Raw genomic sequence first — 26,611 nt, 5'->3', positions numbered from 1 at the left:
GTTTGATCAGACTGTCCATGTGTTAGTTTCCTAGGTCTGCCATAACAAAGTGCCGCAACATGGGTGGCTTAAAACAACAGCAATTTATTCTCTCACAGAATAAATCCTGGAGGTCAGAAATCCAAAATGAAGGTGTTGGCAGGGTTGGTTTCTTCTGGGATTTCTGAGGGATAAATTATTCCATGCCCCTCCCTTAGCTTCTGGCGGTTGCTGGCAATCCTTGGTGTTCCTTGGCTTGTAGAGTATAGCTCCTCTCTCTGCCTCCATCTTCACATGGCATACCTCCCTCTGTGTGTGTATCTGTGTCCAAATTTCCCCTTTCTTCTAAGATACCAGCCATTTTGGATTTAGGGCCCACCCTAATCCAGTATGACCTCATCTTAACTTGATTACACCTACAAAGCTTCTCTTTCCAAATAAGCTCACATTCACAGGTTCTAGTTGGACATGAACTTTAGGTGGACATGAATTTCAACCCATTACATTCAGTTGTATAATTTCTTTAGAAATGTTTAGCTGCTTGGGTCGAAATAATAAGTGAGTTTAATCAGGGTGATGTTTATAAAAATGTTTATGTTATCATTTCCTGTATATGTAACTTTAGGCAAAAATATATCAGATTAGTATTTTTAGTGGTTTTTGCTAAGTGAACAAAATTTACCTTTCTTTGGTAGGAAGATAGAGTTTCAAGTTAGATTGTAAGTTTTGTATGTTTCTGATGACTCTAAATGAAGGAAAAAAGCAGAGAACTATACATCATCTTCAGCTCAGCTTTTGATTTCAGATATGTTTCATTATCTGAATAATAGTTAGTCTGGAAGCCTGAGTACTGCCCCTGTTCCACCAGTGACCTTAGTGAGATCCTGGTTCTGCAAGAAACTATTCTTTTTTGTTTGTTTGTTTTAATTGCAAGGACTGCATAGATTTCAAAATAAATTCCTGCTCCTGATTTTACAAATGAGAAACCAGAAGCCTATAGGTGTTAACTGAATTACCAAAGACATTCTATTTAAATAGAAATTCAGTTGGTGGAACTCTTAGTGTAGCGTTGTTTTGGCTGTGCCATAAAATTGTTCTGAACCTTTTGTTCTTCATTTATAAAGTGAGGAGGATATATCCCTTGACTCTCTGTAATGGTTATTATAAGTATAGAATGAGGAGAAATAAGTGAAAAAGATCTGCAAATCCTATATTCACCCTCTTGTAACTGAGACCATTTTCCATAATTCTGGCTTCTGACAATTGGATCTTAATTCCTAATCTCCTTATCGTAACATTATAAATATAATGAAGTGCATATAAATATGAAGCCTATGTCTTGCTTTAAAATGAGTAAATATTGGAAAATATGGAAATGACTACATTTCTTCTGTTTTACCCACCAAAATACAATTTCTAATTATCAGATATCTTTCATTTCCATATCACAGATTCTTTTCTTCTATTTTCCTAATTATATATGTATCTAGTTTTGTAGAAATAACTCCAAAGTTATCAATTTGTCAGTCTAGAAGAGCAAATAAAATATCAAGGACAGTGTGTTTGACCACATGTGCAGTTTGTAAACAGGTCTTGGTTGGATAGCTCTGTTTGTGAAGTGAAAATGTGGTCAACAGACCCTTAGTCCCTACAGTCCACAGAAAAGGCTAAATCGGCTTCTGATTTTTACATAATCAATTACGTAAAATGTTGGTGCAGTTAAGTGATGCGTTGCTACTGTTCATCTCTTTGCACTCAAATTTAACATATGTTTACAGAGGGACACTGATCTGTCAGCAGATTAAAACAGTTATATATTAAAAGTTTGTTAGGACAACAGATTGCAAAATAAAAGTTTATTGTCTGCTTCCCACACTTTCCTTTAGTATACAGAATATGGGCCTACATTTCCATTCTAGTCTCCTTTTCTTTCCTCTTCATTTTAAACTTATTGCCTCTTCCATTAATTTACAGAATTAAAAACCATAACTGAATTCTATTACCTTTGTTGTGTGCTCTCCAACGGTGAACATCCAAACAAGGCCGTGACAGCCCAGCTCCAGCTGCCCATGTGATCCTTCTGTGGAAAGGAATATGAAAGGTAGGTGGTCAGCAGTGTCCATATCCTTAATGAATGTCAGCCCTTGAAGCTGGGCTCACCTGCAATAAGAAACGTGAAAACTTTGCTAATTAGAATCACCACCTTAAAGTAAAGGAGGAAAGTCTATTGGCACCCTGGTCAGTTTCTAGAATTCCTACATAGCAGTTTTCTGCAGCACAGATGACTTCTCCGGACAGGGCCCATTAAGGAAACAGCCTTAATTCTGAATCCAACAACTTCTTTTATGATGAAGTGAATCAATCGGACTGTTTCAGTGCTGAATAAAAAAATAACTATAAAGCCCTATTTGACATTCTGAACCAGTTTACAAAGTTTGCTTGAATCCTGTGACATAGACAAGTGAACTCTATCCTATCATTGATTGAAACAACCCATGAACACAATGTTCTTTGAAATAATCTCCAGTTCCCATGTTGGAAGGCCCCAAACAGTTGTAGAGTGAGAAAGTGAGAGTGTAGCTTGCAGATTCTCCCAGAGAAGGAATAACAGGAAGATAGTATCATTGTGGATAAAGGGTCATTACCAGGAGTTTTTGTCGTTAGTTCTGACTTACTGCAAGGAATGAGCTCTTGGCAAAGAATATCCTTTAGGTTCCGTTGAGAACACTCAAGGGATAAGATCAAGTTCTGGGGTTTTCTTTGGACTCTGATAAAGTCTGAGAGGAAGAGCCTTCTGCTTGCTTTTAAGCTGGCCTCCCCTCTGAGAGGCGGCTGTTTCTGATTTTTGGGCTCCAGTGCTCCCTTTGGCAGCACATATACTAAAATTGGAACAATTTTTGGGCTCCAGAAAAAGCCTTTTCTCAGGGGTTTGCTGAGGGAGCAAATCTGCTCAATCCTAGTTGCTCCATATTCTCCAGCCCTGGGCATCCTCAACCTAATCGGTAGGGCTTTTTCCCTAACAGTTTATAAGCAACATCTGACCCTCTTTGGGAAAGGAGGCAGAGAGCTGAGACAGATACTACTGTATTCTACCTGCTTTCTCTGATGTACTTGCAAGAATAATAAACTACAAAGGTTTGAATCCTAGTTTTGCATTTGCTAGCTGTATGCCCATAGGCAAGTTACATGACCTCTCTCTGTATTAGTTTTTTATCATCCTTAAAATAGGAATTATGCATTTGAAAAGACTGTTCAAAGAATTAAATGTGATATTTTATGTGAAAGTGTTCCAACAATAGAGTGGGACTTATGTAAATAATAATTTTCTTCCCCTGAAACCTGACATTAAGCCTCCAAAAAAGAGTCGAGATCAGTCAGGGTAGGTGGAGTATGATCCTGAGGATTTATATTTGGCAATGCCCTCTTGATCTGGCAGATTTGTTCCTTTGCTTTGGGGAAACAAGTACTTCTGTCCCTGTATGTCTTCTTACCCCACTCAGAGTGGGAATCTTTCTCCATTTTTTTCATACTCCTAATGATCTTCACTGCCTTTTTATGGCTTGTTTCCTCCTTTCTTAGGGGTGGGATGGGGAGTCCAGTAAGAAATATTTTCTGGTAATGCCTCTCTAAAAGATGCCACTTAGTTGTATACTGCTGATACATTCCTGCCTTTATTATTTTTTAAAGATTTTCTTTCTTCTTTCTTTCTTTCTTTCTTTCTTTCTTTCTTTCTTTCTTTCTTTCTTTCTTTCTTCTTTCTTTCTTTCTTTCTTTCTTTGAGTTGGCGGGGGCGGGGGGGGGCGAGCAGAGGGAGAGGGACAAGCAGACTCCATGCTGAACATGGAGCCCAATGTGGCGCCTCAATCCCACGACCCTGAGATCATGACCTGAGCTGAAATCAAGTCTGACACTTAACTGACCGAGCCACCCAGGCGCCCCATTTCTGCCTTTATATCAGTGCTTCCTACAAAGGGAGAAGCAAGAATGTCCTAGTCTTGCTAACAGAAATTACCATATGTCTTTAGAAATACCTTACAAAGGGTACTGTCTACATTTTTTTCTCACTGTTTTGTCCTCATTTCCCTGAAACACAGTATATAATCAATAAATACTTGCTAAAAAATTACTTATTTAGCCAGGGGTTGAGTAGGACTTGGAGGTATAGAAATTAGTGAGAGAAGGGACAGTAGTAATGAGGTGGATGAGGGGAGACAGTACAAAATAACTTCAGGAAACTAAAATTTATACGGATAGAAAGGGTGAGTGAGAATCTTTGGAACATTTGAAGATTTGTAAGTCATCCAAGTAGGGTACTTGAGGAGTATTTAGGTCTTGGTATGATCCTAGGAATCCAGGCAAAAATAAAGTCACTAAGTGACCAAATTTTGATTCTGATAAAGTTGGGATGCAGTAAATATGAAATATATTGAGTGGAAACAGGTTTACATATGAAGCAATGGACTGACTATATAAGCTAATGATTTAGTCATTTCAGGTGGTCCGGAGGTCTCATAGAATTGTTGAGTCCAGATATGTTGTTTTCCAAGATAAAGAGGATCAATTGTATGTTCTACATTCATGGTAAGAGGGAGAAAATACACCGGAGGAGGTGTTCATATCTCTCCCTGCCACCTCTTCTTCCCCAGACAATGGATGGACATCTCCTTTAGGAATAATAGCAGGCAGAAGTCTCAAGAGTTCTGAGGTCTGGCAACAATGACCTTCCCTGACCCATACCTTCACAGGCAGAAGTAAAAAGAGGATCCCAGAACAATCCGACTCATCTACCCCACAATAAGGCAATCTCAGCTCTATAATATGCCTTGGAGACCATGAGGCTTAACCCCAACTTGACCTTCATTTCTATTTATATCAGCCCTTACAAGGAGGCCTTGGGCTTGGAGATCATCCCATATCACTTCTTATCTCCAAATTGCTATGTAGATCCCCAAATCAAAACCCTCCCCCTGTACCCCTGTGAATTTTTAGTCTGTTACCAGCTTCTTCTCTGAATTTTTCCTTCAGAGAATTGCAGACCTCTCATGTGATGGTTGTTTCTCTTCCTCTCCTCTGCTGCCACTGGGCCTGGAGATGGAGTAGGTGTTCTTGCTGCTTCCAGATATCAGTGTTCACTCTTCCTTCCTAAAACCCTTGAACTTTAAGTTTATGCCAACAAAATTTACCACTTGTTAACCTTCCTTTCTGTACCGATGTTACTCGCAGTCCATTCCCTGAAGACATCTCATTGTCACTCTCACCAGAACTATTCCTGTGATCATTATTGATGATTTCGATATCCAAATCAATGATACTTCTAATACCCTGGCTTCTCTCCTTAGACCGTTACTCCTCTAACTATCTTGTCCTCTACCTACCTCCATCACCCACTCCCAGACTTCCTCCAGCACTATCCTACCAGAACTTCCTATAATGGTGGAAATATTCTATATCTGATGTGTCTGATGGCCCAGTATGGTAGCCATCAGACACACGTGGCTGTTGACCATTAGAAAAGTGGCTGATGTGACAGAGGAACTGTATTTTTTTTTTTTTATGTAACAGAACATTTAATTACATCAGTTTTCCATCAACACACTATCATTTAATAATGATTATATTGGCCCTTTCCATTGGTTGACAGGAGGCTCTTCCGCCAAAGTGTCCCATGGTTTCCACTGTATCATTTTTCTTGCCAGACTTAGTTCATTTTCAGCCTGAAGAATCACCTCTTCTAGTTGGCCACCCTGAAGTTAGTCTTCTAATTTCTTAGCATCTGGTTCTGCTTTAACCATAATAAGCTTTTCATTTGTAATCTGTTCTGCATACTTTCTATACGCTGAATTTTTAAGAATTTGCTCAAGATCACCAAGAATCTTTGTGTATAGGGGTGCCTGGATGGTTCAGTCGATAAAGCAGTGAAGTCTTGATTTCGGCTCAGGTCATGATCTCAAGGTCCTGGGATCAGCCCTGCATTGGACTCCCTGCTCGGCAGGGAGTCTGCTTCAGGATTCTCTCTGTCCCTCTCCCTCTGCCCTTCCCTGGGTGCTCACACACACACTCTCTCTAAAATAAGTAAGTAAATCTTTTTTTTTTTTTTTTTAAAGAATCTTTGTATACAGTATTCTTAGCCTTTTGTGTGGACTCTCACATACAGCCAATCCCACAAGGCTGGTGGTCTTTTTCAACAAACTCACCATGACAGTTAATTTTAATTAATCAGTGTTTAAATTTAAATAGCCACATGTGACTAGTCCCTATCTTTAACAATGAGGTCCTGGACTTTTATCATTATCCAAAGCTATATCCTCTCTATAATTTTAAATTCAAGTATACTAACAACTTTTAAACCATTACCTCCTACCTTTTCAACCCATTCACTCTCTTCACTACCCCAGCTATATCAAAACTTCTACTGAAGAGTGACCCCACTAATTATATCAGCTTTCTTGATCTGGTCTTGCTTCTCTGTATCCTCACCAAGCAAGCAGGCACTTTTATGAGAGTTAGGATGGTAGGAACCAGAGAATAGTTAAGGAAGGTGTCTATTCAACAAGGCAGCCTGGCATGGGGCTTTAGAGCTCACATAGCAAAAGTAGGCCCTCAACACCACACTTACAATCCACTTTACCTATTACCAATTCCTCCTGTTACTTGAATTAATGGACCCTTCTATTCAAGGCTAACCCCTTCGCTTGTCTACTCAAGCCCATCCTCTCTTGACTAGTTAAGGACATCCATCCATCTCTTCTCCAATATCAGTTGATTTACTCCCATCAGAATACTAATATTCTGTATTATCTTCTGTTTAAATTAAAATCCCTTGACTCCACCTTGTCCTTTAGATACTGCTCTGTTTCTCCTCTCTACTTTAGAGAAAAATTCCTTGGATGAAAAATGGTTTTATTCTCCTCTTCAATTCCTCTCCTCCTATTCTCTTCTGAACTTATTTTAGGCATGCTTTAATATCTACCACTACTCCAGCATGCTCTCATCAAGCTCACTAGTGGCTCCCACATCATTAAATCAAGTGGCCAATTCTTGGCACTCACTCGTTTGACCTATCAGCAGCATTTAGCAGAGCTGAGCAGTCACTCATTTGGGAGATTACTTTACTCACCAGGCTTTTGGGAAAAATCTTGGTTTTCTCAGCTTTACTTAAAAATAATCTGTAATCTGACCACCTTTTTTTTTTTTTTTTTTACCATCCTCATGCTACTGTCCTGGTTATTACAGTAACCTCCTAAATGGTTGTCTTGCTTACACGCTGCCCTTTGTTAAGTGTAGGCAATCTTAATAGTACAGCCAGAGATATCCTTTTACATTTATGTCAGATCATACTTCTCCTCTGGTCAGTCACCTCCCAAAGCTTCGGTATTGTTTTTAGTGGAAAATCCAAACTCCTCTAGGACCCAACCCTCTCTTGACTGGATTTTTTTTATCAATCTCCTGTCTCATCTCTGGGAATTGGCTTCACTGATTTTCCTTAGGGGCTTTACACTTGTTCCAATCACAGGACCTTGACACTTGCTGTTTCCTCTTCTTCCAACTTTGTACATAGATCTCTCCCTTAACTTCCTTCCGAGTTCTACTCCAATGTCAACTACTCAGGGAGACCTTCCCTGACCACTCTATGCAAAACAACACCTTCCCACATGCCCATGTTCCCAAGAGGCCCTATTCTGCTCACTTTGCCTTAGTTTTCTCTATAACACTCCTTGCTATCTGACATCTTATATATTTGCGTGTCTATTTGTTTATTATTTATCTTCATGCCACTAAACTGCCTTCAGTGAGGGCAGGGCTTTTGTTTAATATGTTTACTGTTATTTGCTAGCACTAGAGCACTGCCTGACAGAGAGTATGTACTCAGTAAATACACTGAGAGGTTTCAGAGATGAATAATAGATCCATTCTTCAAGGTCAGATATTATTCTGAGAGAAAAATCCATTAAGTCATTATGAGTTATTAATACCTCAGTGTAATTTATGTCCAATTACAGCTAAGAGGACTTGAGGGAGTGGGGACAAGTGGGAATCAGGACACCTAGCATCCAGGAATTGTCCTTAATGCGCTCTGACTCTAAAGTTCTTGTTGTTGCTGCTTAGATTTCACCAGCTTGTAAAATGATGTTGTTGGACGAGATTGGAGGTTTTTAGCCTAGGATCTAGGGACTGGATTCCCCCACAATGAGTTTCAGGGGATATGTGCATCTCCTATTGCTGTATGAAAAATTTCAAGGCTATATAAACGTGTACATTTTTTTTTTTCCAGATGAGAGAAAGTTCTGTGACCCTGAAATAGAGTAGAAGTCCTTGAAGTCTCTTTTAGTCTTAACTTCATATGATTCTAAGTTTTGAAAGAGGATGGCAGGAGACAGCCTGATGCTGCTGTACACAGCTAGGAGGCAGTCTTCATTCTGCCGCATGCTGAGCAAGTCACTTCTCTGATTTGCTTTGTTTTGTGTGACTTGTAAGATGAAGGGTTGGGACTAAATGATCCAAAGGAATACCTTTTGATTGTAATTCAATATAAACAAAGCTGACGGAGAAGACAAACAAACAAACAAAACCTGTAGTCAGTTTGGGAATCCAGACTGGTCCTTGCTGGGCCCTCAGGAGGCAGAATTGTAGACCTGCTAAAGTTCTGAGAGTACTTTAAGAGGTAAGAAAGGGAGGACAGGTGGTTCCTGCATAGGACTCTAGCTGAGGGCCTCAGTGACCCTCCTGGGAGACAGAAGATTAATTCTTACGGATGGACGAATGGGAATGGAGAAGAAAAAGGAAAACCTCACTGTTGCCCCTAAAGAGAACTAGGGTCTGATTCCTTAAAGTATAACCTCATAAACACTGAAATAAATTATGGAAACTATCTCCTTATAGTGTTGAATTTTATTTTGAAATTGGTTAAATGGGTGTGTGTAGTCTAATGCTCCCTTGGTATTCTACTTTTCTCATTAGAATTCAGATAACATTTTGTTATTGAGGAAATGAATTTGTCACAACATGCATAATTCTGATTTGTTTCACTCTCTTAGCTCTTTCCCCTGCCCTCCACGCCCTTGCCGGTGCCTGTTATTTCTTTCTTTATAAATGTGTCCTGGTTGCTCTGGAAAAGAAATTTATGACTAGGTTCTAAGAATACACACAGCACTTAGAGGAAGTTGTTTGAAGCCTCTCCTTTCCCAGATAAAAGGAGGGAGGGGACAACAGTGTGGAATGTGGAAGGTTGATCCAGTAATCCCCTCATTCTTTCATTCAGCACCCACTGCATGCCAAACCTTATGCTGAACACTTAAAGTCAAATGAGACACACTCCCTGTTCTACTCTCTCTCAGCCACAACAAAACAGAGCGGGATGCCCTCACCCAGGGATTTGCTCTGGAATCTACTCTGTGCGGAGCATTTTGCTCCTCCCTCCCTGGAAGTGGGGAAGCGGGATTCTGTGATGACAAGGAGAGTGTCTTTGGCCAGGAGACAAGTTGTCTCCATTCCTCCTGCGGGGGGGAATGGGACTGAATAGGGTATTTTTCCGGGCCTGGCCCAAACTGGGCTGTGCCTCGAGGGCCCATTAGGCTGCAGGTCACAGCAGCTGGAGCCCAGGCGCCCAGAGCCAGTCACGCGTCTGTGCTGCCCGCTCCACGAGGCACAATGGAGTCATTGACTATTTATTTACTCCGTACAACAAGGCTGCTGTTGACTTAATTACAGGAGCCTCCCTGCCACCCCCTGGATCTTTAAATGACTAACAGACTCTCCATTGCCGCTAACTAATCTTTCCTTAACCTCTCTGAGTCCCGAGTCTCCCCAACCTGGGCGGGCGCAGGAGGCATGTAGGAGGCACAGAGATTCCGCAGTGGTGTCCAAGAAGATACAGACGGGTGGTTTTGCTTGAGAGCCAGGTAGGGTTTGGCAGGACCGTTTCGGTTTGTTGCAGGACTAGGCTGAATCAGGCGCTAGCCCCAGGGCGTGCAGGGTGGCAATGCTGAGCCAGGCTCCGGCGGGGGCTTAATTGTAAGGGGGTTGCAAAGAAAGAAGCAACCAAAGGGCAAACTCTCCTCTCCAGCCAAGACAATCAGTGCCTGGAGACGCAGAGCCTCTCTACTTCTGGGCCTTCAAAATTACAGATTTGAATGCCTCCGGGGATCAGGGCTGCTGGAGGACTCCGTAGGATCTCACCTGGCCCCTTCCTCTTAGAGCCGGTTTGCAAATTGTCTCCAGGCTCAGGGGCGGCCTGCGCCCGCTTAGCCTCTTTTAAACCTTTTCGCGAATCCCTGCTCGCCAACTTCCTCCCGGGGAAACTTGCTAAGTCTCTACTCTAGTTAATATCGTAGGGCCGAGGATAAAATAGCAATGGTATTGAATAGATGTTGACTTATCCGACCCAGAGGAGCAGAAATCAGGGATTGTTTGCAGAAGCTAATCGTTTATGCTGAGAAGCAAGGGAAGCCTGTAGTGCTCGCCGCCAGCGGCTCCTCCCTGAAGACGAGCCACGGAAAGATTCCTGGTTTTCGGTGCTCCTCCCCACCTCTGGCCCAATAAAAAATCCTTCAGGGAATTTAGACGGGCGGCCGCCAGGCCGGGATTGCTCTCCAGGGTCCTTTCTCCAACCTTTGAGTTTGCGACCTCAGGTTCGGCGCCCACCAGATCTCAAACCCCAACTTCTTTCTGCAATTTGCTTGGGTTGATAGTTCAAGGACCTGGGCGGGGCACGGGGTGGCGGGGGGCAGGGGGTTGAAGCCGTTTGTCATTAGGCACCAGACAGTCACAGAGACTTCTCGCCAACACCCCCTCCCCCTGACACTCGGGAGAAGTGTCTGCTTTCAGCAACGGAGGCGAGGCGAGGTGAGGTGAGCGGATTCCAGGCGTCTAAGTGGGTATGGGCAGCGCGGCGGGGAGAGCATTAGTAGTGTACATAGGAGGTGCAGGTGGAGGGAAGGCGCAGGTCAAAATCTTTACCGCAAACCTCAAAGGGAAATTACAGTAGTTGGACTAAAAGGGCCACTTTGGAGACTACCAGCTGCTCCCCCGATCCTGGCAGCAGAGAAGTTTCGTTGCTATGGCTTCGAAGAGGTATAAAAGCCACCACCCATAACCGAATGTGCTCGGGCTCCTTGTTTGTGTTGTCACTACCCAGGGCCAGGCGAATTCCTTGGGGGTTTGCAGCACTCCCTGACGGAACATCTCAGTCCCTGTCCCTCCATCCCAGAGCAGGCGGGGGTGTGCGCAGGAGATGAAATCCCGGCCAGGGGATTTTTAACGTCCAAGCCTGGAGGCGCCCAGAATTCTCGCACTTTCGCTCCTGGGGTCCAGGTCCAGGGGCGAGCGCTGCGCCCTGGTGGCCGCAGCCGCTGGGAGTGTGCAGGGGCCGCGGGGAAAGGAGCGCGGCGCCTTTAAAGCAAGAGGCGAGGAACCCCCGCCAGGAGGCGTGTCTGTCTCCGCCGCCGCCGCCGCCGCCGCCGCTGCCGCTGCTTCGCGGTCTCCGTCTCCGCCGCCGCCGTCACTCGCGCTCGGCGCCGGCGGCTGCGCTCCTCTGTCCGGGAGCCGCAGACTTCCCGCCCGACCTCCTCCGGCTGCTCCTCCCCGCGGACCACCCCTCCCCCTCCCTGCCTACCTCACCCGCAGCGAGAGGTAAGGACTCCCCCCGGTGGGCTCTGCTCTGGGCTGTCTCCCGAGGTGTATGTTCCCACAGGAGAGACCAGGGGTGGGCGAGGGGCTTTTAACGGCTGGAGAGGAAGAAGGCGAACAGCAGCGCGGAGCCCGGTACGCTCAGGGCACCCGCGGGACCGATTCGCTGCGAGTGGCTTTGTCCCGCTCGCCTCAACCAATTCCCGTCAAGGATACAACTGGCTCAGTTGGCTGCGGGCGCTCGCTTTCTCCATATAAAATAATTTAATAAGTGGACGTGTCAGGAAGTGGCCCCAGCTACTGGGACTCACGCGAGGCGAAGAGAGACAGATGGCAAGAATCTGTGTATCTGCCTGCGGGTCTGAAGAACTCCTAGCCTTTTTTCCATCCTCCCATTTTTCCATTAACCCTGCTCTTTAGTTCTGTGCTGAACTACAGACATTCATTTTAACCAGTGCCAGTGTTGAGAGCTTCTAAAAAAACTCGGAGGGTGTCCCATTAAGGTAGGGGGAGTCACCCACCAGGGTGGATCATAAACGTTACAAACTTTTAATGACTCTCACCCCGTGATATTTTTACCTCCAAGGAGTCCTTTACTAAATACCACGACCTAGGCTGAGACTCCCTAGGTAATGATTTCCAGTTTAGAGAATAGGGGCCGGACGTTAGAAAACTTACTACTACTATCCTCTTGGTAACACACAGATTACCTTCTAGCATTTCTTCATCTTCATACTGTAAGTATTCTGTCATCAGAAATTACCTTACGGATTAATGATTATTTTTATTTCAAAAGAGGTGATTGATTCATTTGCATCTTAATTAGCTTGTAGTTTAGTTACTGGAAGATAGATAATCATATTTCAATTTTGATTTGCCTAACTTTTTATAGGAACCGTTCCTGTAACCATCAAGACAGGTTTCAGTGGCCTTAGAAACTAATTAAACAAACAAATAAACAAACAAAATGAAACACACAGAAGGAAGATGATTGAGAAATAAATGATGCCTGGCGTCTTACCTGTTTGTTTTCTTCTATTTTAAAACCCATTGGGGATTGCACAGACTAAAATTTTTAAAAATAAAAAAAAAGATTCCGGGACATGTAAAGCTATTCCAATTCAATTTCTTTAATTAAGATACACTTATTTTTGGCATCTAAAAATTAAAGCTGTAAATGTCTTTAATCATCAGTGCAGCAGAATGTTGGTGGAACAGCTGATATGTGTTCGGAATCACAAGGGATTGCACAGCACAGCATTCATAGTTAGAAAGAGTGAAGTGCAAGTATGCAACAGTGTGTTTTTAACTGATAGTAGCTCTGACTTTATTCTCTGGCACGTCTAATGCCATGGATGAACAGCCTGTTTATTTTAGCTTAGCTTCCATACAACAGACCACACACATGGAAGAATAGGTCAGGTGTTACTGTAAGATGAGTTTTCTCAAATGTCACATAACAGCAGGACTTTGCTGACAAGTCAAGTAGAATCCTTAGAAAGAATTCCATGTGAAAAAAATTTAAGTACAGATATGGCATGGAAGAACCTTTGAAACACCTTTGAAATTCAGGTTGTCCTGGGCTATGTATTTGCTGTTTCTTGCAAAAGGTATAGGCATTGTCTTTTTAAACGTTATGCTGTAAGGATTATTACACATTTGTACATGCCCCAGCAGGTGGCAGCTAACTAGAATAAGATTCATTTTCACTGGGAGAATAGAAAACTAAAATTGCTTCTCAAGTAATAGTGCCCAAGAATAAGAGGTCATTAGTGTCAGTAAATATAAAAACACAGTGAAAGATGAAGCTAATGGCATTTTGTTGTTGTTGTTGGAACAAGCTTTGCATGAACATGATATGCATTTTGTTCTTTGCTAATTTATCATAGGCTTGATATCTCTTCATGTCAGCCTTCTGTGTGTGTGTGTTTGTGTGTATGTGTAGGCTTACTTTAGATAAAGCTTCTCTCTATGTGTGCATATATGTGTGCATTTGCTCTTTGTCATCTCTGCTTTGACCTTGGAACCTACAGAGCTTTGGCTCCTAGAAATCAAGGTTGCCATATGGTTAAAATGAGACAAGAAGCAAATGCAACTATGCAATAAGGTGTGTAAATCTCACTATTGGTAAATATATGATTGTCTGACACCAAATAGTATTTTTTCCCTTTGAGAAAGGAGCAAATTACAAAACTGACACAATTTTAAAAAGAGTTCAATCTGGTCAGTGAATAGTATATAATGACTTTATCAATCCTTCATATAGACTTAGAACTATGGTGTGTGGTATCAATATTGGGGAGAAACTTGCAATAACTTCAAAATTGCCCTACTCTGAGGTATCTTCTCTACAATCTATTCTATTCCATTCTATTATTGGGGAGGTAATCTTAGGACTTTTTTTTTTTTTTTTTTTTTTAGGGTTGTTGTTGTTTTTGTCCTGGGAGTGAGCAGAGTTTAATGAAAAAGAATGAGAATTAACCTGATTACCCTTGTAACAGATGAAAAGCTGAAGGTGGAGAATTCAAGCAATAACTAATTGTACATTTTAGAAATGTCTTTAGCCACTGAATATTGACAGCATGTTATTCAGTATTCTGAATTCTTGGTGGTCTTTCAGGCGTTTTTTTAAATACTGAGAAACAGTAGTTTAGTGCTCATGAGGGAACTTACAGTTAATGTAGATGGCTTTTGTAGTACTATGCACTGGAAAGGGATGACTATTAGCACATCCTGGGTATGCTAAGCAATCCCAGTAAGACACACTGAAATATACACACAACACAGTTGACAAAATAGTCCTCTTGATAATGTGAACAATGCAATAATTCAAATTCCCAGACTCTGTGTAGTAGAAATATTCACATTGTCACTTCAAATGGCACATTACCCATTCAATGTACTACTTTCAATGTACTAGTCCGGAATAAATCAATGCCTTGAGCGCTGTCCGCGGTCCTGAAGAAAGGTCTTCTTCTATCTTGCCGAAGTTCAATTAGACAGGTGGAGTTGTTGTCTGTGATGCTGAAGTCTTTCAGATAAGTTGATGGATGTAAATGAACCTAATTTAGCATATGTGCAAAATTAGTTCTTTGGGGACCAATTAATAGTAAGAAAAATTTGTGATAGACTTTTTACTGTTTAATATACTGGGTAAGAACTTCATGAATCTGGAAGCTTGATATTTCACTTTTCCGACTAGATATCCAGTAAATAATCCCACAAAAGCCAGATAGTTTAAAATGCTAGTTTTGAGTAGAGAAGTTACAACTGTAATGTCAAATGCCATTATGTTAACAGAATATGTGAACAAGGAGTTATGGTACATTTTGTTTTCCCAGGTTTTACTAAATGCTAACTATACAGCAAAACTGCAGTATTTTGATTAGTTACAATAGAACATGCTCTTTTCAGGTAGTGTATATCAATCATGTTGACAGATGAAAAAACTAAATATTGTTGCTCTGGCTGTCATTATTATATCTGCTCGGATCAAAAAGAGAAAAAACAAATAGAATAGGATAAATGAGACAACAAATACAGAACATATTGGACTATACATGTCTTACAAGAGAGATTTTAAACATGGACTGAAGGAGTCGCTAGATACCCTTGGTTTTAGCACAAGGTGTTCCTTTTAAAGTGCTCAAATAGTCAAATTATTTGATTGAATTGCCTGCTACACTGCAGAACTAGTCATTCATGATAGTTATTTTTGACACTGCAGTTATGCCTCCATTTTTTTAAAAAGTCAATGCCCACTTAATGCTTTTTGCAAAATGTAGCTTTATTCTCAAATCAGCATTTTATAATACCTTAAGAAAAAAATAGAATGAAAAAAATCACTATGATGGAATGAAAACATTACATCGTTTTCTTGCTATCTGGAATAAATAGTACTCATATCCCTCCTTATTAAAAAATTAGATATTCTTCAAATAAGGTAGAATCTTAATATTTTTTCATAAGGTTTAACCTATGCCCTGTGAGTTAGTTGTGAAAAACAGATTAATTTTAAGAAACAAGTCCAGCAGTTTGTGTTTCGTGCTACTTGATCACTTAAAATACTAATATGTAGTGATAAACTACAATGGTTAGTCATTATTACTAACCATTTCAGTTTCACTTATGAATGTAAAATATTAGGACTGGGTATTTTAATCTCTATGCCTGGATGACAGCATATTACTTATTTCAACAGCAAAATGTATTTTCATGTTAAAAGAATATATACTTACGTACTTTTCTTTTCATTGAATAAATTGCACGTGGTGAAAGCCAAGACAGTCACTGGTTGAAGACTCTAAATTTTCTGACCAGAACACTAGACTATAATAAGGCATTTTTAAGATAAAACTGTGACACTCAGTGTTGCCCAAGCTATGATCCCATATTCTGCCTCTGAAAGAAAAACATACTCAAAAAACCAAAATGAGAAGAAATTTGGGCATACATTATTGAAGCTTTTGGAGTTTGCTATACCAACTTAAACATCATTGTCTTTTTATATAGGCACAATTATTTTAGATGAGCTAAAAAAATGGGTGGGAAAATATGATTCCTTCATTTTAACTCAACACTTTTCCTCCTAAAAAGTCCACTTGAAGAAATCTATTTTTTTATTCCTGGGTAGTAATCAAGGAATGTCCACTCAAGTTTTTAAAGACTATCTTGACTTCTGCAATTGCACTCTAATCTATATTCACTCCTGGACAAAATTTTAAGAATATAAACAAGACTTTCTTTCAACCTAAACACAGGTTATGTTTGCAGTAAATTCCTCTGCCTTAGACCACTTCCTTTTTTACAACTTCTAGGCAAAGTGACTTTGGTTTAGGTTGTCATTTATTAAAATTCATCAGTGCATTGTAAGAAGTCCGCTTGCATACACCAGTCACTCTCTTAGCAAGAACTCTTATGGAAAATAAAAGCACTTTTCTCCACGTAAATAAATCCGACTTCTTTCTTGAAACTCAAGGCGGGCGATGAGATAGGTTGCGTAAGAGATAATTGGGGAAGCTCGCTGGCGGAGAGCCTTAACAGGCAAGCAGCTATCTCAATTTTTCTCACTTAATCTTGGCTTCACGTCAGAAGCTGTGCGGCAGTGCAGTAGAATAGGGCCTGGCAAAACCTTTGCGAGCAAAGCGCCTTTTGTGCTGGGACCGTGGCTCGTTACCGACGCCTCGGAGGTTTCCAAGGCTGGATTTCCTATTGATTTCCTCCTCCTTTGCTTCCCCAGGCTCGCGCGGCCGGACATTGTGGGTGTGCGTGCTGGATTTCTCCCGGATGCTCCCCGACTAACATGGATGTCCCACCATCCCTTGCAGTGGAAGGTTGCTCCTTGGCGCAGTGAGTGAGGAACATGCAGCGATTGCTAATGGGCTTGGGAAGCGGAGACTCCTTCCTCTCTCTGTGACCATGCCGTGATCGTGTCTGCGGCCACCACTCGACGCATCCTCATTCCTATCCGAACCGGGAGCCTAACGCTAGATCGGGGAAGTGGGTGCCGCGCGGGTGGACACAGAAACACCATGAAGATTATTTCCCCGATTCTAAGTAATACAGTCTTCAGGCGCACCATTAAACTCCTGCTCTGCTTACTGTGGATTGGATATTCCCAAGGAACCACACATGTATTAAGATTTGGTAAGATTCCCCATCTCTTTCTCCTGCGGGGTATCCGGCTCCGAGGCAGCCGGATGTAAACAGGCGGGCTCACTCTGGCAGGCGGGTGGGCTCAATGCATTCCGACCTGTTCACTGCTCCGGAGCCTCCTGGGGTTTTAAAGAAACCCCGCGTGTCATTTTCATTTCCTTTTCTCTTTCTTTTATTAAAAAAAAAAAAAAAAAAAAAAGCCCCGGGAGGGTGAAGTGAGTGCCAGTGTGTGGTGGTGGTCGCTGCATTACCTCCACACAGTAGCCAGAGACGGTGATGATGCTGGGGGCACCGCCGGTGGTTGCGTCCGCCTCTCTCGGCGGTAGCCTTCCGGGCTTGGCGGGCTGCAAGCGCGCGTCAGGGCTCCACGCCTCTCAGCTTGCGGGGCTGAAGAGTCAGTATCTGGGAACTCTGTGGGAAGTTGGCGTCTGTCCCCTTCGGTCCGGGGCTCGGACAGGTCCGCAAGTGAAAGGCGCTAACCCTTTTGATTTCTTTTGTCATCAGAGAGCCTTTTAGGTTAATTTCACAGCTTTTCCAGCCCCTGGTGCCCTTACGGGGACACGGGGCTTTGAAAAATATTGTTGTAAGGTAGAGGCTCTACTTAGCAAGAGGAGACAGCTGCTTAGCTGAAGAGAAATAGCGGCCTAAGAAAGGTTGTTTAGTTTTGTTTTAACTTGTGAGTCCTCCTCTCCCAGCTTCCTTACCTGTCCTGATCTAATGAATGATTAACAGTGGTGAATGGGGCGGAGAGGAGTTGTGTATGGGAGTCTACGTATGCATCTTTATTTCATTGTGGCAAGTCAAGTGGCAGTTTTATATTAGAGGAATCTATTACTTTCGTAAGCAATCGGGGTTCCTTTAGAGCTCGAAGGGAAATCTAAACATGGGATTCCGTGTAAACGCTGGTCAGAAGGTCTGCTTGGAGGAAATGAAGGGTGGGCAACACTCAGCTGGATGGCCAGTGGAGTTTTAGTAGGAGAAGAACTAGTCAGGAAAAGTTCCCTGAAGTAGGTAAGAGAGATGAGAAAGCCAACCAGGTAACCGCTCCCACTGTGGGCTCCTCCTTTGACAGTTCAAGTGGATTTAGACCAAAGAGTGCGAGAAACCATATAATCCTGAGCATGTGTCTTTGAGATAAAAACAGATACATGAAGTCAGTCAAATTTAAGTTGAAGTGATTGCCTGCATCTCCCATCATGTCAACAGCATCTCCTCTCTTTCCTTTTTTCCATGTGCTTTTTCTGTAATGATAAAATCTCTCATCTTTCTCAGGCTTTGTGAAACCAGGGTAGGAATGCTTTTCACATATTTAAAAAAAAAAAGGGAATCCTACTTCCCCTCACCCCATTCAACACGTAAACACCTGGAGTCCAGAAGGCTGGTAATGACAGAGAGAGACAACAGGTTCTATCTAAATTCCTACTGTAGCTTTTTTTTTTTTTTTTTTTGCTTTCTTCATGCCTTTAGATGGTACTTAAGCATGTTGCTCTTAGCAACAAGAGTCCACAGGAATGCCTGTTTTTTTGGATGAGATTAAACAAGTCCCTGTATCATTGAAAATGTGTGTGCGTTCAGCTGTTCTCCTTCAAGCATGGTAAATGCTGCAGTATGGTAGTTTTGCCCAATATTTTGAGTAGTACAACGTACTTATTTGGAATACTGAGGTATCTTCTGAAATGTGTTTGTGAATGAGTGTGCCTTCGTGTGTTCGCTTGCGGACTGAGTGGGGAAAAAAAAGAAGACGTGGAGCCGAAAAACTGCCACCAATACTCTAAAGATTTAATTATTGCTGGTCTGGTCTTGCAGCACAATATTTGCTGAATCATTAGATTGTTACATTCGCTGATCATTTCATATCTTCATATTAAAAATCTTGGCGACTGTAGCAGAGTGTGTAGCAGCTTTCTAAAAGAGCTGACATACACACAAAAATATATTTTCCTAGACCAATGCTTACTAAGAATGTCCTTAAGAAATAGGAGAGTAGGCAAAGACCTTCTTGCAGTGCCTTGATACCCTAAACCAACAGCTCAGTTTTTAGATAACCTGTTATTTTCTCCATTAACTTCAGACATCTTCCACGTGGAGATCTATTTTCTCTGATTTCTGACCTGAGTTATGGGGAAGGATTGTGTACATTGTAATCATTGGGCCATTTCCCCTGTTGGGGCTATTTGGATGCAGTGGTTTATTTATTTATTTATTTTTCCTTCTGGGGAAACATGTTTTGAATGGACTGGATGGTTGGTTAAGAGTGTATAAGCCATTCTTGAGAAAGGTTAATTTCAAATTTGACTCCAAGGACCAACCAAAGCCTCACCCTTAGATCTGTTTCTTGTAAGGGTAGGGTTTGGATTTGCTGTTGAAACAGCTACCCCTGGGAAGTGGCCTGCCAGGTGCTGGTGAGAAGCACTGCCTCTGCTGAAGAGGTGGCATCTAGTCCCTTCCCCACTTCCTCCACCGACCAGGCTTGACTATGAGCCGCCAGCCACCCTATGACTCCACCTCGGTGCTATGGCAACTGCTGAGCCTCGCCAGGAAGCTGTCCCAGCCCCAATTCCCCTCAGGTGGTGGAAAACCACCCTCAAGGGCTCTATGCTGTCCTTTCTACCCTTAACCCCCGCCCTCCACGTCCCCTCCCCCCACCCAAGGGCCGTAACTTGACCCTGAACCTGTGTCCTCCTATCAAAGTCTGTGGATTGGGGAGCTGTCTGCACAGGGCGCTGACCCTTGCCTAATCCCTTTCAATCCCCTGCCCGCAGGTCTTCCGTGTACAAAGCTTCACTCACTTGCGCTGGGGCTTTCTTGCGCGCGCTCTCTCATCTCTCTCTTTCTCTCTCTCTCCCTCTCTCCCTCCCTCCCTTCCTCCCTCCCTCCTCTCTCCCTCTCTCTCTCTCTCTCTGTCTCTCACACACACACACACACACACCCCACAGGCAAATGCACTCTCGCGATGCAAGTCTGACACTTTGGCACAATGACTCCTCTCTAGTGCTCAAAAAACTTAGGCAGCTACGCCTGGGAGCGCCTCTGTCCGGGCACACACCCCTCCCACCCCGACTGCCTCCTACTGAGCTTCGCACCGGGGCCTGTTCCTCGTACCACATAGCAAACATCTCTGAGAGACGGTGTCCGCAGCGCTGACCCTAGGGCGGTTTCCCTAAGCTTTAAGACAGCCCAAGACCGTGAGGGAAGGGACCTATGGTCAGCTAAGTCAGCTCCTCGGGAGCGAGAGGGCTGGCGCCCCTCCGTGGGTTGCGGCGGTTTCCGTCTCCGATCCTGGCTGTGCACATCTTGGCTTCTCCACAGCGCCCACCTAGTGAGAGGCTATCAGGGGACAAAGTGGATCCCGGACAGTTAGAGTCAGTTCCCCCACTCCAGGTCAGGTCCAACGTTCTCAGAGCCAGCTTTTCCAGGTGCGGGAGAAGCCCCCACCCCCGCCGCTGCCCAGGCACTGTGGGTCCCAGGGCTATGTAAATGAGGCACCTTTGTGTCTCCGCAGCTGCGTCCTGGCCTTGAGTGTAGTTGGAAAGGGCAGAGGCAGGATCCTTCCGTTCGCGGGGGCGTGCCCCCAATACCACAGTCTCCCTGCTACACTACTGCTGCTCTCAGTACTTGAACACTGCTTCTGTTACAGTAGACTCCTTTTCTTCCTGTTCCGTTCAGACCTCTGCTCCTGGGAAAGCGTGGGGGTAAAAAGTGGCTCTGCGGGGGTGGGGGCTATACTGGGCTAGCAGTCCCTTTTGTAGTTTGGGGGCGTTGGCATCTTCTTTGAGCAGTCACTCCTCAAGCTGCCACTTGTTTCCGATCTTCGAGGTCGGGTTATTTTTCAGTCCTTATCTGAACTGGCATTTAGAACGCCAGGAGCGAAGACATCAACCCAAACTTTCTCCCAAAGTCTTGGGCAGCTTCTCCAAGCTAGTGGTATCCGAGAAGCTGAGCGTGTGAGATATAGGCCATTTCTTTCCTTCAGCTGTTTCGACTTAGCTTTTCTTTTAAGCTTGCCAGTAGAATGGCTTTCTTTAAAGGCTTCGCAGGCGAGGTCTCCTGCCGCGCAGTTGAGCTCAGACCTCCTTGCTGGCCAGCACTCCATGGCGCAGCACGTAGCCACCTCCCAGCACACATGCCGAAGGTGACAGCTCAGATAATAAAACCCATGACGTGAGAAGGAGTGGAAAGAGTTCCTATGGAAATCCCCCTATTTGCTGGACATCCCATGTGCTCCCAGATATAATAATTAGTAGCAGATGTACTACAGCATGAAGGAGGGTGAGTGAATTGACTGAGCTTAGAAGCCGCCACTCTCTGCTAGTTCTTTGAAACCGATTTTTCTTCTTTTGGGAGGTGAGGTGGGCGGGAGGGAGGAGTGGCCTTACATCTGGAAGCAGGAAAACCGGCTCTTGAGAGGCGGGAATGGGGAAGTAATAGCGGCTACTGTTTGAAACAGATAAAGCCCGAACACCTGCTCAGCTGAGCTCTGGAAAGCAGGGGAGGGAAATCTTTCCAAGAATTGCCAACACAACGGCCACTAAAAAAATTCTGTTTTTCACATAAGTTCTCACTTATTCTTAAAGCTTCAAAGACTAACTCTGATGGGATCCATCAACAGAGGCACACTCATTTCAGAAAATGACTTTGAAAAACGATCTTTTCGTCCTCTAGAAATAGCACCCCTTCTCCACCCAGACACATGGGACTCAACACATTTTCAGGCTTTGTGAGGTTGTCTTTCAGAAGTGAACAGGGTTTATATGTCAGTAGACAATTTTTTAGACAGACACCTTCTGCTCTTTGGTTTAATTCAAGTGATTATTGCAGTGTGTTCATTCCCTGAATTCTCAGATGACACTGTTTCAACATTTACTCAGCACAGGAAAGTTAATGTGAATTGCTCCCACACAAAGGAGGAACATACCATAGACCAGACAGGGGATGTATCATTGATTATAAGAGCCTTTTCAAGTCTATTTACCATTAAATAAAGTGTTGCCTGTGATAAAGATAACATTATCTTTGATTTTATTTTAATTGTCAAAATTTTTTATACAGAAAGTGCTTTGCTCTTTTTTTAAAAAAGATTTTATTTATTTATTAGAGAGAGAGAATGAGAGATAGAGAGCACGAGAGGGAAGAGGGTCAGAGGGAGAAGCAGACTCCCTGCTGAGCAGGAAGCCCGATGATGTGGGACTCGATCCTGGGACTCCAGGATCATGACCTGAGCTGAAGGCAGTCGTTTAACCAACTGAGCCACCCAGGCGCCCTGCTTTGCTCTTTTGTAGTAGAAATTCAAGGGCGAGGAATTCATTTTCTCTTTCTGTCCTTAAGATTTTACTGTGTTATTGTAGATCTACTTATACTTGTTCCCTGAAAATAATCAATGTCCATTTTCACACATCAGTAGAAAGCAGTTCACTATTTTTCAGTTGCACTATATTTAAATTATTAATCCACTGCATCCATAATACCTGGGGTTTGTGGGAGACCTTAGGTTTTCCCTGGTAGAGTGGTCTGATGTATTGAAATGGAATTGTTGATTGCCTCGAATTTGGGTGATGATGTAGTATTATCTTCTATGGGCATTCAATTCATAGTCCAGTTATCAAGGTACTAGAAGTGCTTCAAATGAATCTTAAACCCTAACTCTTAGCATGAAAGGTAAGGTCAAAAGCCCCTGAGAGGGAAGGAAGTAGGTGCACATCATCATTATTGACTGGTCTAGATTAAACACCAAAGAGGAAGATTTCAATCTGATAACGTCATAGGGCTTCCTGTTTTTCTTTGTTGCTTCTGCTGACAATTTTGTAAGGTAATTAAATTGGCTGATTGAAGTCACGGTGGTCATGGGGTGATAAAGACCATTTGGATTTAATGGAATTTAAAACAACAGAGCACTGAACACAACTCTTACTGAACAAGAATTTTAATGGCCCATTCTGGGTGCTGACTAAATAGAATGCCCTTAACAAGTTTAATCGAAAGGGCAAGGCAGATTAGCACTATATAGTCTTTATGGCTGAAGACTGGGGAATTAAAATTATCCCTTTAAAAGACTCATTAATACATTATCAAGATTTAATGTAGGTTGAATAAGCTTTCTTTAGATCTTCATCATATATGTGAACCTAGGTTTAGGAGCAAGTTTCAATAAGGAAATATTTTTAAGAGCTGACCTAAGAAATTGAATTATATCTCTTATTTCAAACACAAAAGGCATTTAAAATTCTTTGAGAGTATACAGGGTGTTGAGGGTAAGTGTTGATGATGAATTCTTTCTTTTCTGTAACTGAAAATAACAAATTTGACTTTTAAAGTTTCATCGTTTTTTTTTTTTTTTTTTTTTTTTACTTATAAACAAAGCTTGTCTATAGTAGAGAAGGTAATAGGTAGGTAATAAAGAAGTAGGTAGGTAATAAAGAAGTTCCCAATATAGTCATAGGTTTTTGATGTTTTATGTTGTCTTTTTAATCTTGTCCTTTTTTTTTTTCTTCTTACTGAAAGTTCTGCTTTCAGGTTACCACACTTTAGTCCATTCAGGTCCCTTCTCCCCCCAAAAAGGGCAGTTCCCTGCTTTACATTGGAAACACTGAAGGACATCTAGTCCCAATGTAAAAGTCAAGCCTCAATCTGTTATGAGATTGTTCACCCCTTCAGCTCTTTCTTTCCTTGTGGAATTGTCTACTGAAAGCTGTCCATTCCTTCGATAATTCCAAAAAGAAACCCCCAAATCCACGTTTTCATATAAAAACTTCCAAGATTTTAATTGTACACAATTTATTTATTTATTTGTTTGTTTATTTTTAAAGATTTTATTTATTTAACAGAGAGAGACAGCGAGAGCAGGAACACAAGCAGGGGGAGTGGGAGAGGGAGATGCAGGCTTCCCGCTGAGCAGGAAGCCCGATGTGGGGCTCGATCCCAGGACCCTGGGATCATGACCTGTGCCGAAGGCAGACACTTAACAACTGAGCCACCCAGGCGCCCTAATTGTACGCAATTTAAAAATTTGTTTTAAAAAATCTGAGTTGTGGAAATCAAAAGCATCAAGCAGCCTAGAGGTCACCAGTTTTTACCCTCCAGCCCGCCCCACATTCCACAAGTTCTCTAAGGAACACAGACTTTTCTCACTCTTTCTTGATCCCCAAACGAGCAAGCCTCTTTTGTCTCACACCTTTAGGGCCGAACATTTCATATTGTATTTTCAAAGCAACAAGTTTAAAAGCAATTGGTTTAATAAAAACCATCTGATAAAACCAATGTGAGTAGGAGGTTAGAGATGACCACCAGAATCTATCTGTAAGATTTTTTTTTTAATTTTTCATGTTATTTTTGTATTTGGGCTTTGACGTACCTCTGCATTTATAGTAGCATTCAAATATACTATTTGCTTATAGATTGATTTCAAACCATTTATTTCCTAAACTAAAAATTCAACATTCTTCTTGGATTTAGTGGAGAGCCAGGTCACTAGACAGTAGGGCTTATGTGTGAAGATCTGAAAGAGTCTGGGGAGGGGCCCTGGGTGGTGCAGTTGGTTATGTCTACCTTCCGCTCAGGTCATGATCTCAGGATCCTGGGATTGAGCCCCTGCACTGGGCTCCCTGCTCAGTGGGGAGTCTGCTTTTCCCTCTCCCTCTGTGCTTTCTCTCTCTCTCAAATAAATAAATAAAATTTTTTTTTTTTTTTTTTTTTTTTTTTTTAAAGAAAGAGTTTGGGGAGGTTGTGGCTTTCAGATATTTTCCCCACAGATACATGTAATTCTGTCAGTCTTCCCTTTTGGTTGCGCATCTGCCCTCTTCCATTGCCTTGTTGCAAGACAAGTATATTCTGGCAAGGGCAAGTATTGCCTTGTTGTAAGACAAGTATATTCTGGAAGGGAGAGCACATAGTCCCTAGACTGTAAAGTTAGGATGAGTTTATTAGATTGATCGATTCTGTCTGTGACAAAGATGCTCAGATACTAAAGAGAATACCCGGTGCCTAAGGGAGTGCTGAGTGATTAGCACTGATGTGAAGGGGAGACTGAGAAAACAGAGAAATCAAATGCCATTGGATACAGTCTTTTCTAGATTTACTGCCCAGCATCTCAGTGCTTTGTAAATTGATCTTTTTGCTTGTATTGGTCCAAATCTTTGAGCATATGGGATTATTTTAAATAAGATGTCAGTGATATTCTTACATTGACATATCTCTTCCCAATCAAAAGGATCTTTAAATGCTTTGCATATCCTTTAAAATCAACAAACTACTTTTCCATCATTGAACTAGAGCAAGTATTTGTAAGCTGTTGCCTCTAAGTCCCATTTTCCTTACTCTGAGTCCTTGACCGATCACGATGGGAATACTGCTCAGCGTAAATGATCAACCAAGCAAAGCAAATATTAAAGAAATGTCCTGTTTCCATATAGTCATAGGCATTTGATCTATTTTATGTTGCCTTTTTAATATTGCCCTTCTTTTTGCCAGCTGAAGCTTCTGTATTCAGATTATCATAGCTTGTAATGTAGAGGTCCTTCCTTGCCCAGAAGAAATGAATATTCTCTCAAGATGAAGGGGGCTTTAGAGATCATCAAATCTAGTATCCTCAGTTTAGAGATGAATTGCCAAGAGCAGTTAAATAGCTTGTTCCGGTCACAGATAATTAGTGTCAGATTTTACACCCAAACATGAATATCTTGACTGTCAGTCTAGTGATGTTTTTCAGTGAATTATGTTATTTTTCCATTGTAGCCTAAAATTGATACAAAGTCACTGGTTCTGGTAGCTCCCTTAAACATTTGCCTACTTTGTTTTCTTCATCTTTCTTTCATAGAACATTATCTCATAGATTATCCCTTTTTTCTTTTTCTCCTTCTTTTTTGTCATTCTCCTTTCCCCTCTTCAGTGCCTGCCAAGGTCCTTTTTCCCCCATGTCCAAAGCTTTAACCACTTCTACTCATACAATAAATAGTAATTGAGTACCTATTATGTGTCAGGCAAATAGAAATCTAAGACCCAGCTTCTGCCTCAAAGAGTTTGTAGTCTAATTAAAGAAAAAATATTACCTATATAGAGGGAGAGGTGCCAAAAAGATATACAATAGGTTTTTAAAGGAGATTATTGTGGGTTTGAATTTTTATAGAAGAGATGGGACTCTGGTTGGGGCCTATAAAAAATTGTGACAGGGAAGGTGGGGGTGGAGCAGGGAGCTGTATCATTGACAACGGACTCAGCACAAGAAAAGAAATTCAGTGAGAAATTAAGAAGGGGGGCTTTGGGAGATGGAATGGACCACCTCTGTCCTCATACTTGTTTTTCTGTCTATAGAGGATAGACAAGGCCTTGCTTTTTCAGAGCTTTAATATTTAGGTCATAG

At 42.3% G+C, this 26,611-nt stretch overlaps 1 protein-coding gene and 1 pseudogene across 3 annotated transcripts in view; one reads left to right on the top strand and one right to left on the bottom strand.

Moving 5' to 3' along the window:
- Positions 1-5,591: 5,591 nt before the first annotated feature.
- Positions 5,592-6,176, bottom strand: LOC114209884 (NADH dehydrogenase [ubiquinone] 1 alpha subcomplex subunit 5-like; annotated as a pseudogene).
- Positions 6,177-17,135: 10,959 nt separating this feature from the next.
- GRIK2 (glutamate ionotropic receptor kainate type subunit 2) overlaps positions 17,136-26,611 on the top strand; it is a 672,482-nt gene continuing 663,006 nt past the window's right edge. For all 3 annotated transcript variants that reach the window (XM_028104281.2, XM_088024271.1, XM_028104282.2), the window contains exon 1: positions 17,136-17,250. In XM_028104281.2, coding sequence (XP_027960082.1) covers positions 17,136-17,250 — 115 coding nt within the window. The remainder of the gene's footprint in view (positions 17,251-26,611) is intronic.

This window comes from Eumetopias jubatus, unplaced genomic scaffold, assembly GCF_037043125.1.
Source record: "Eumetopias jubatus isolate StellerSeaLion01/CBP00866 unplaced genomic scaffold, mEumJub1_p1.0 scaffold_6, whole genome shotgun sequence".
Lineage (NCBI taxonomy): Eukaryota > Metazoa > Chordata > Mammalia > Carnivora > Otariidae > Eumetopias > Eumetopias jubatus.
This window is presented reverse-complemented; position numbering and strand designations above follow the sequence as displayed.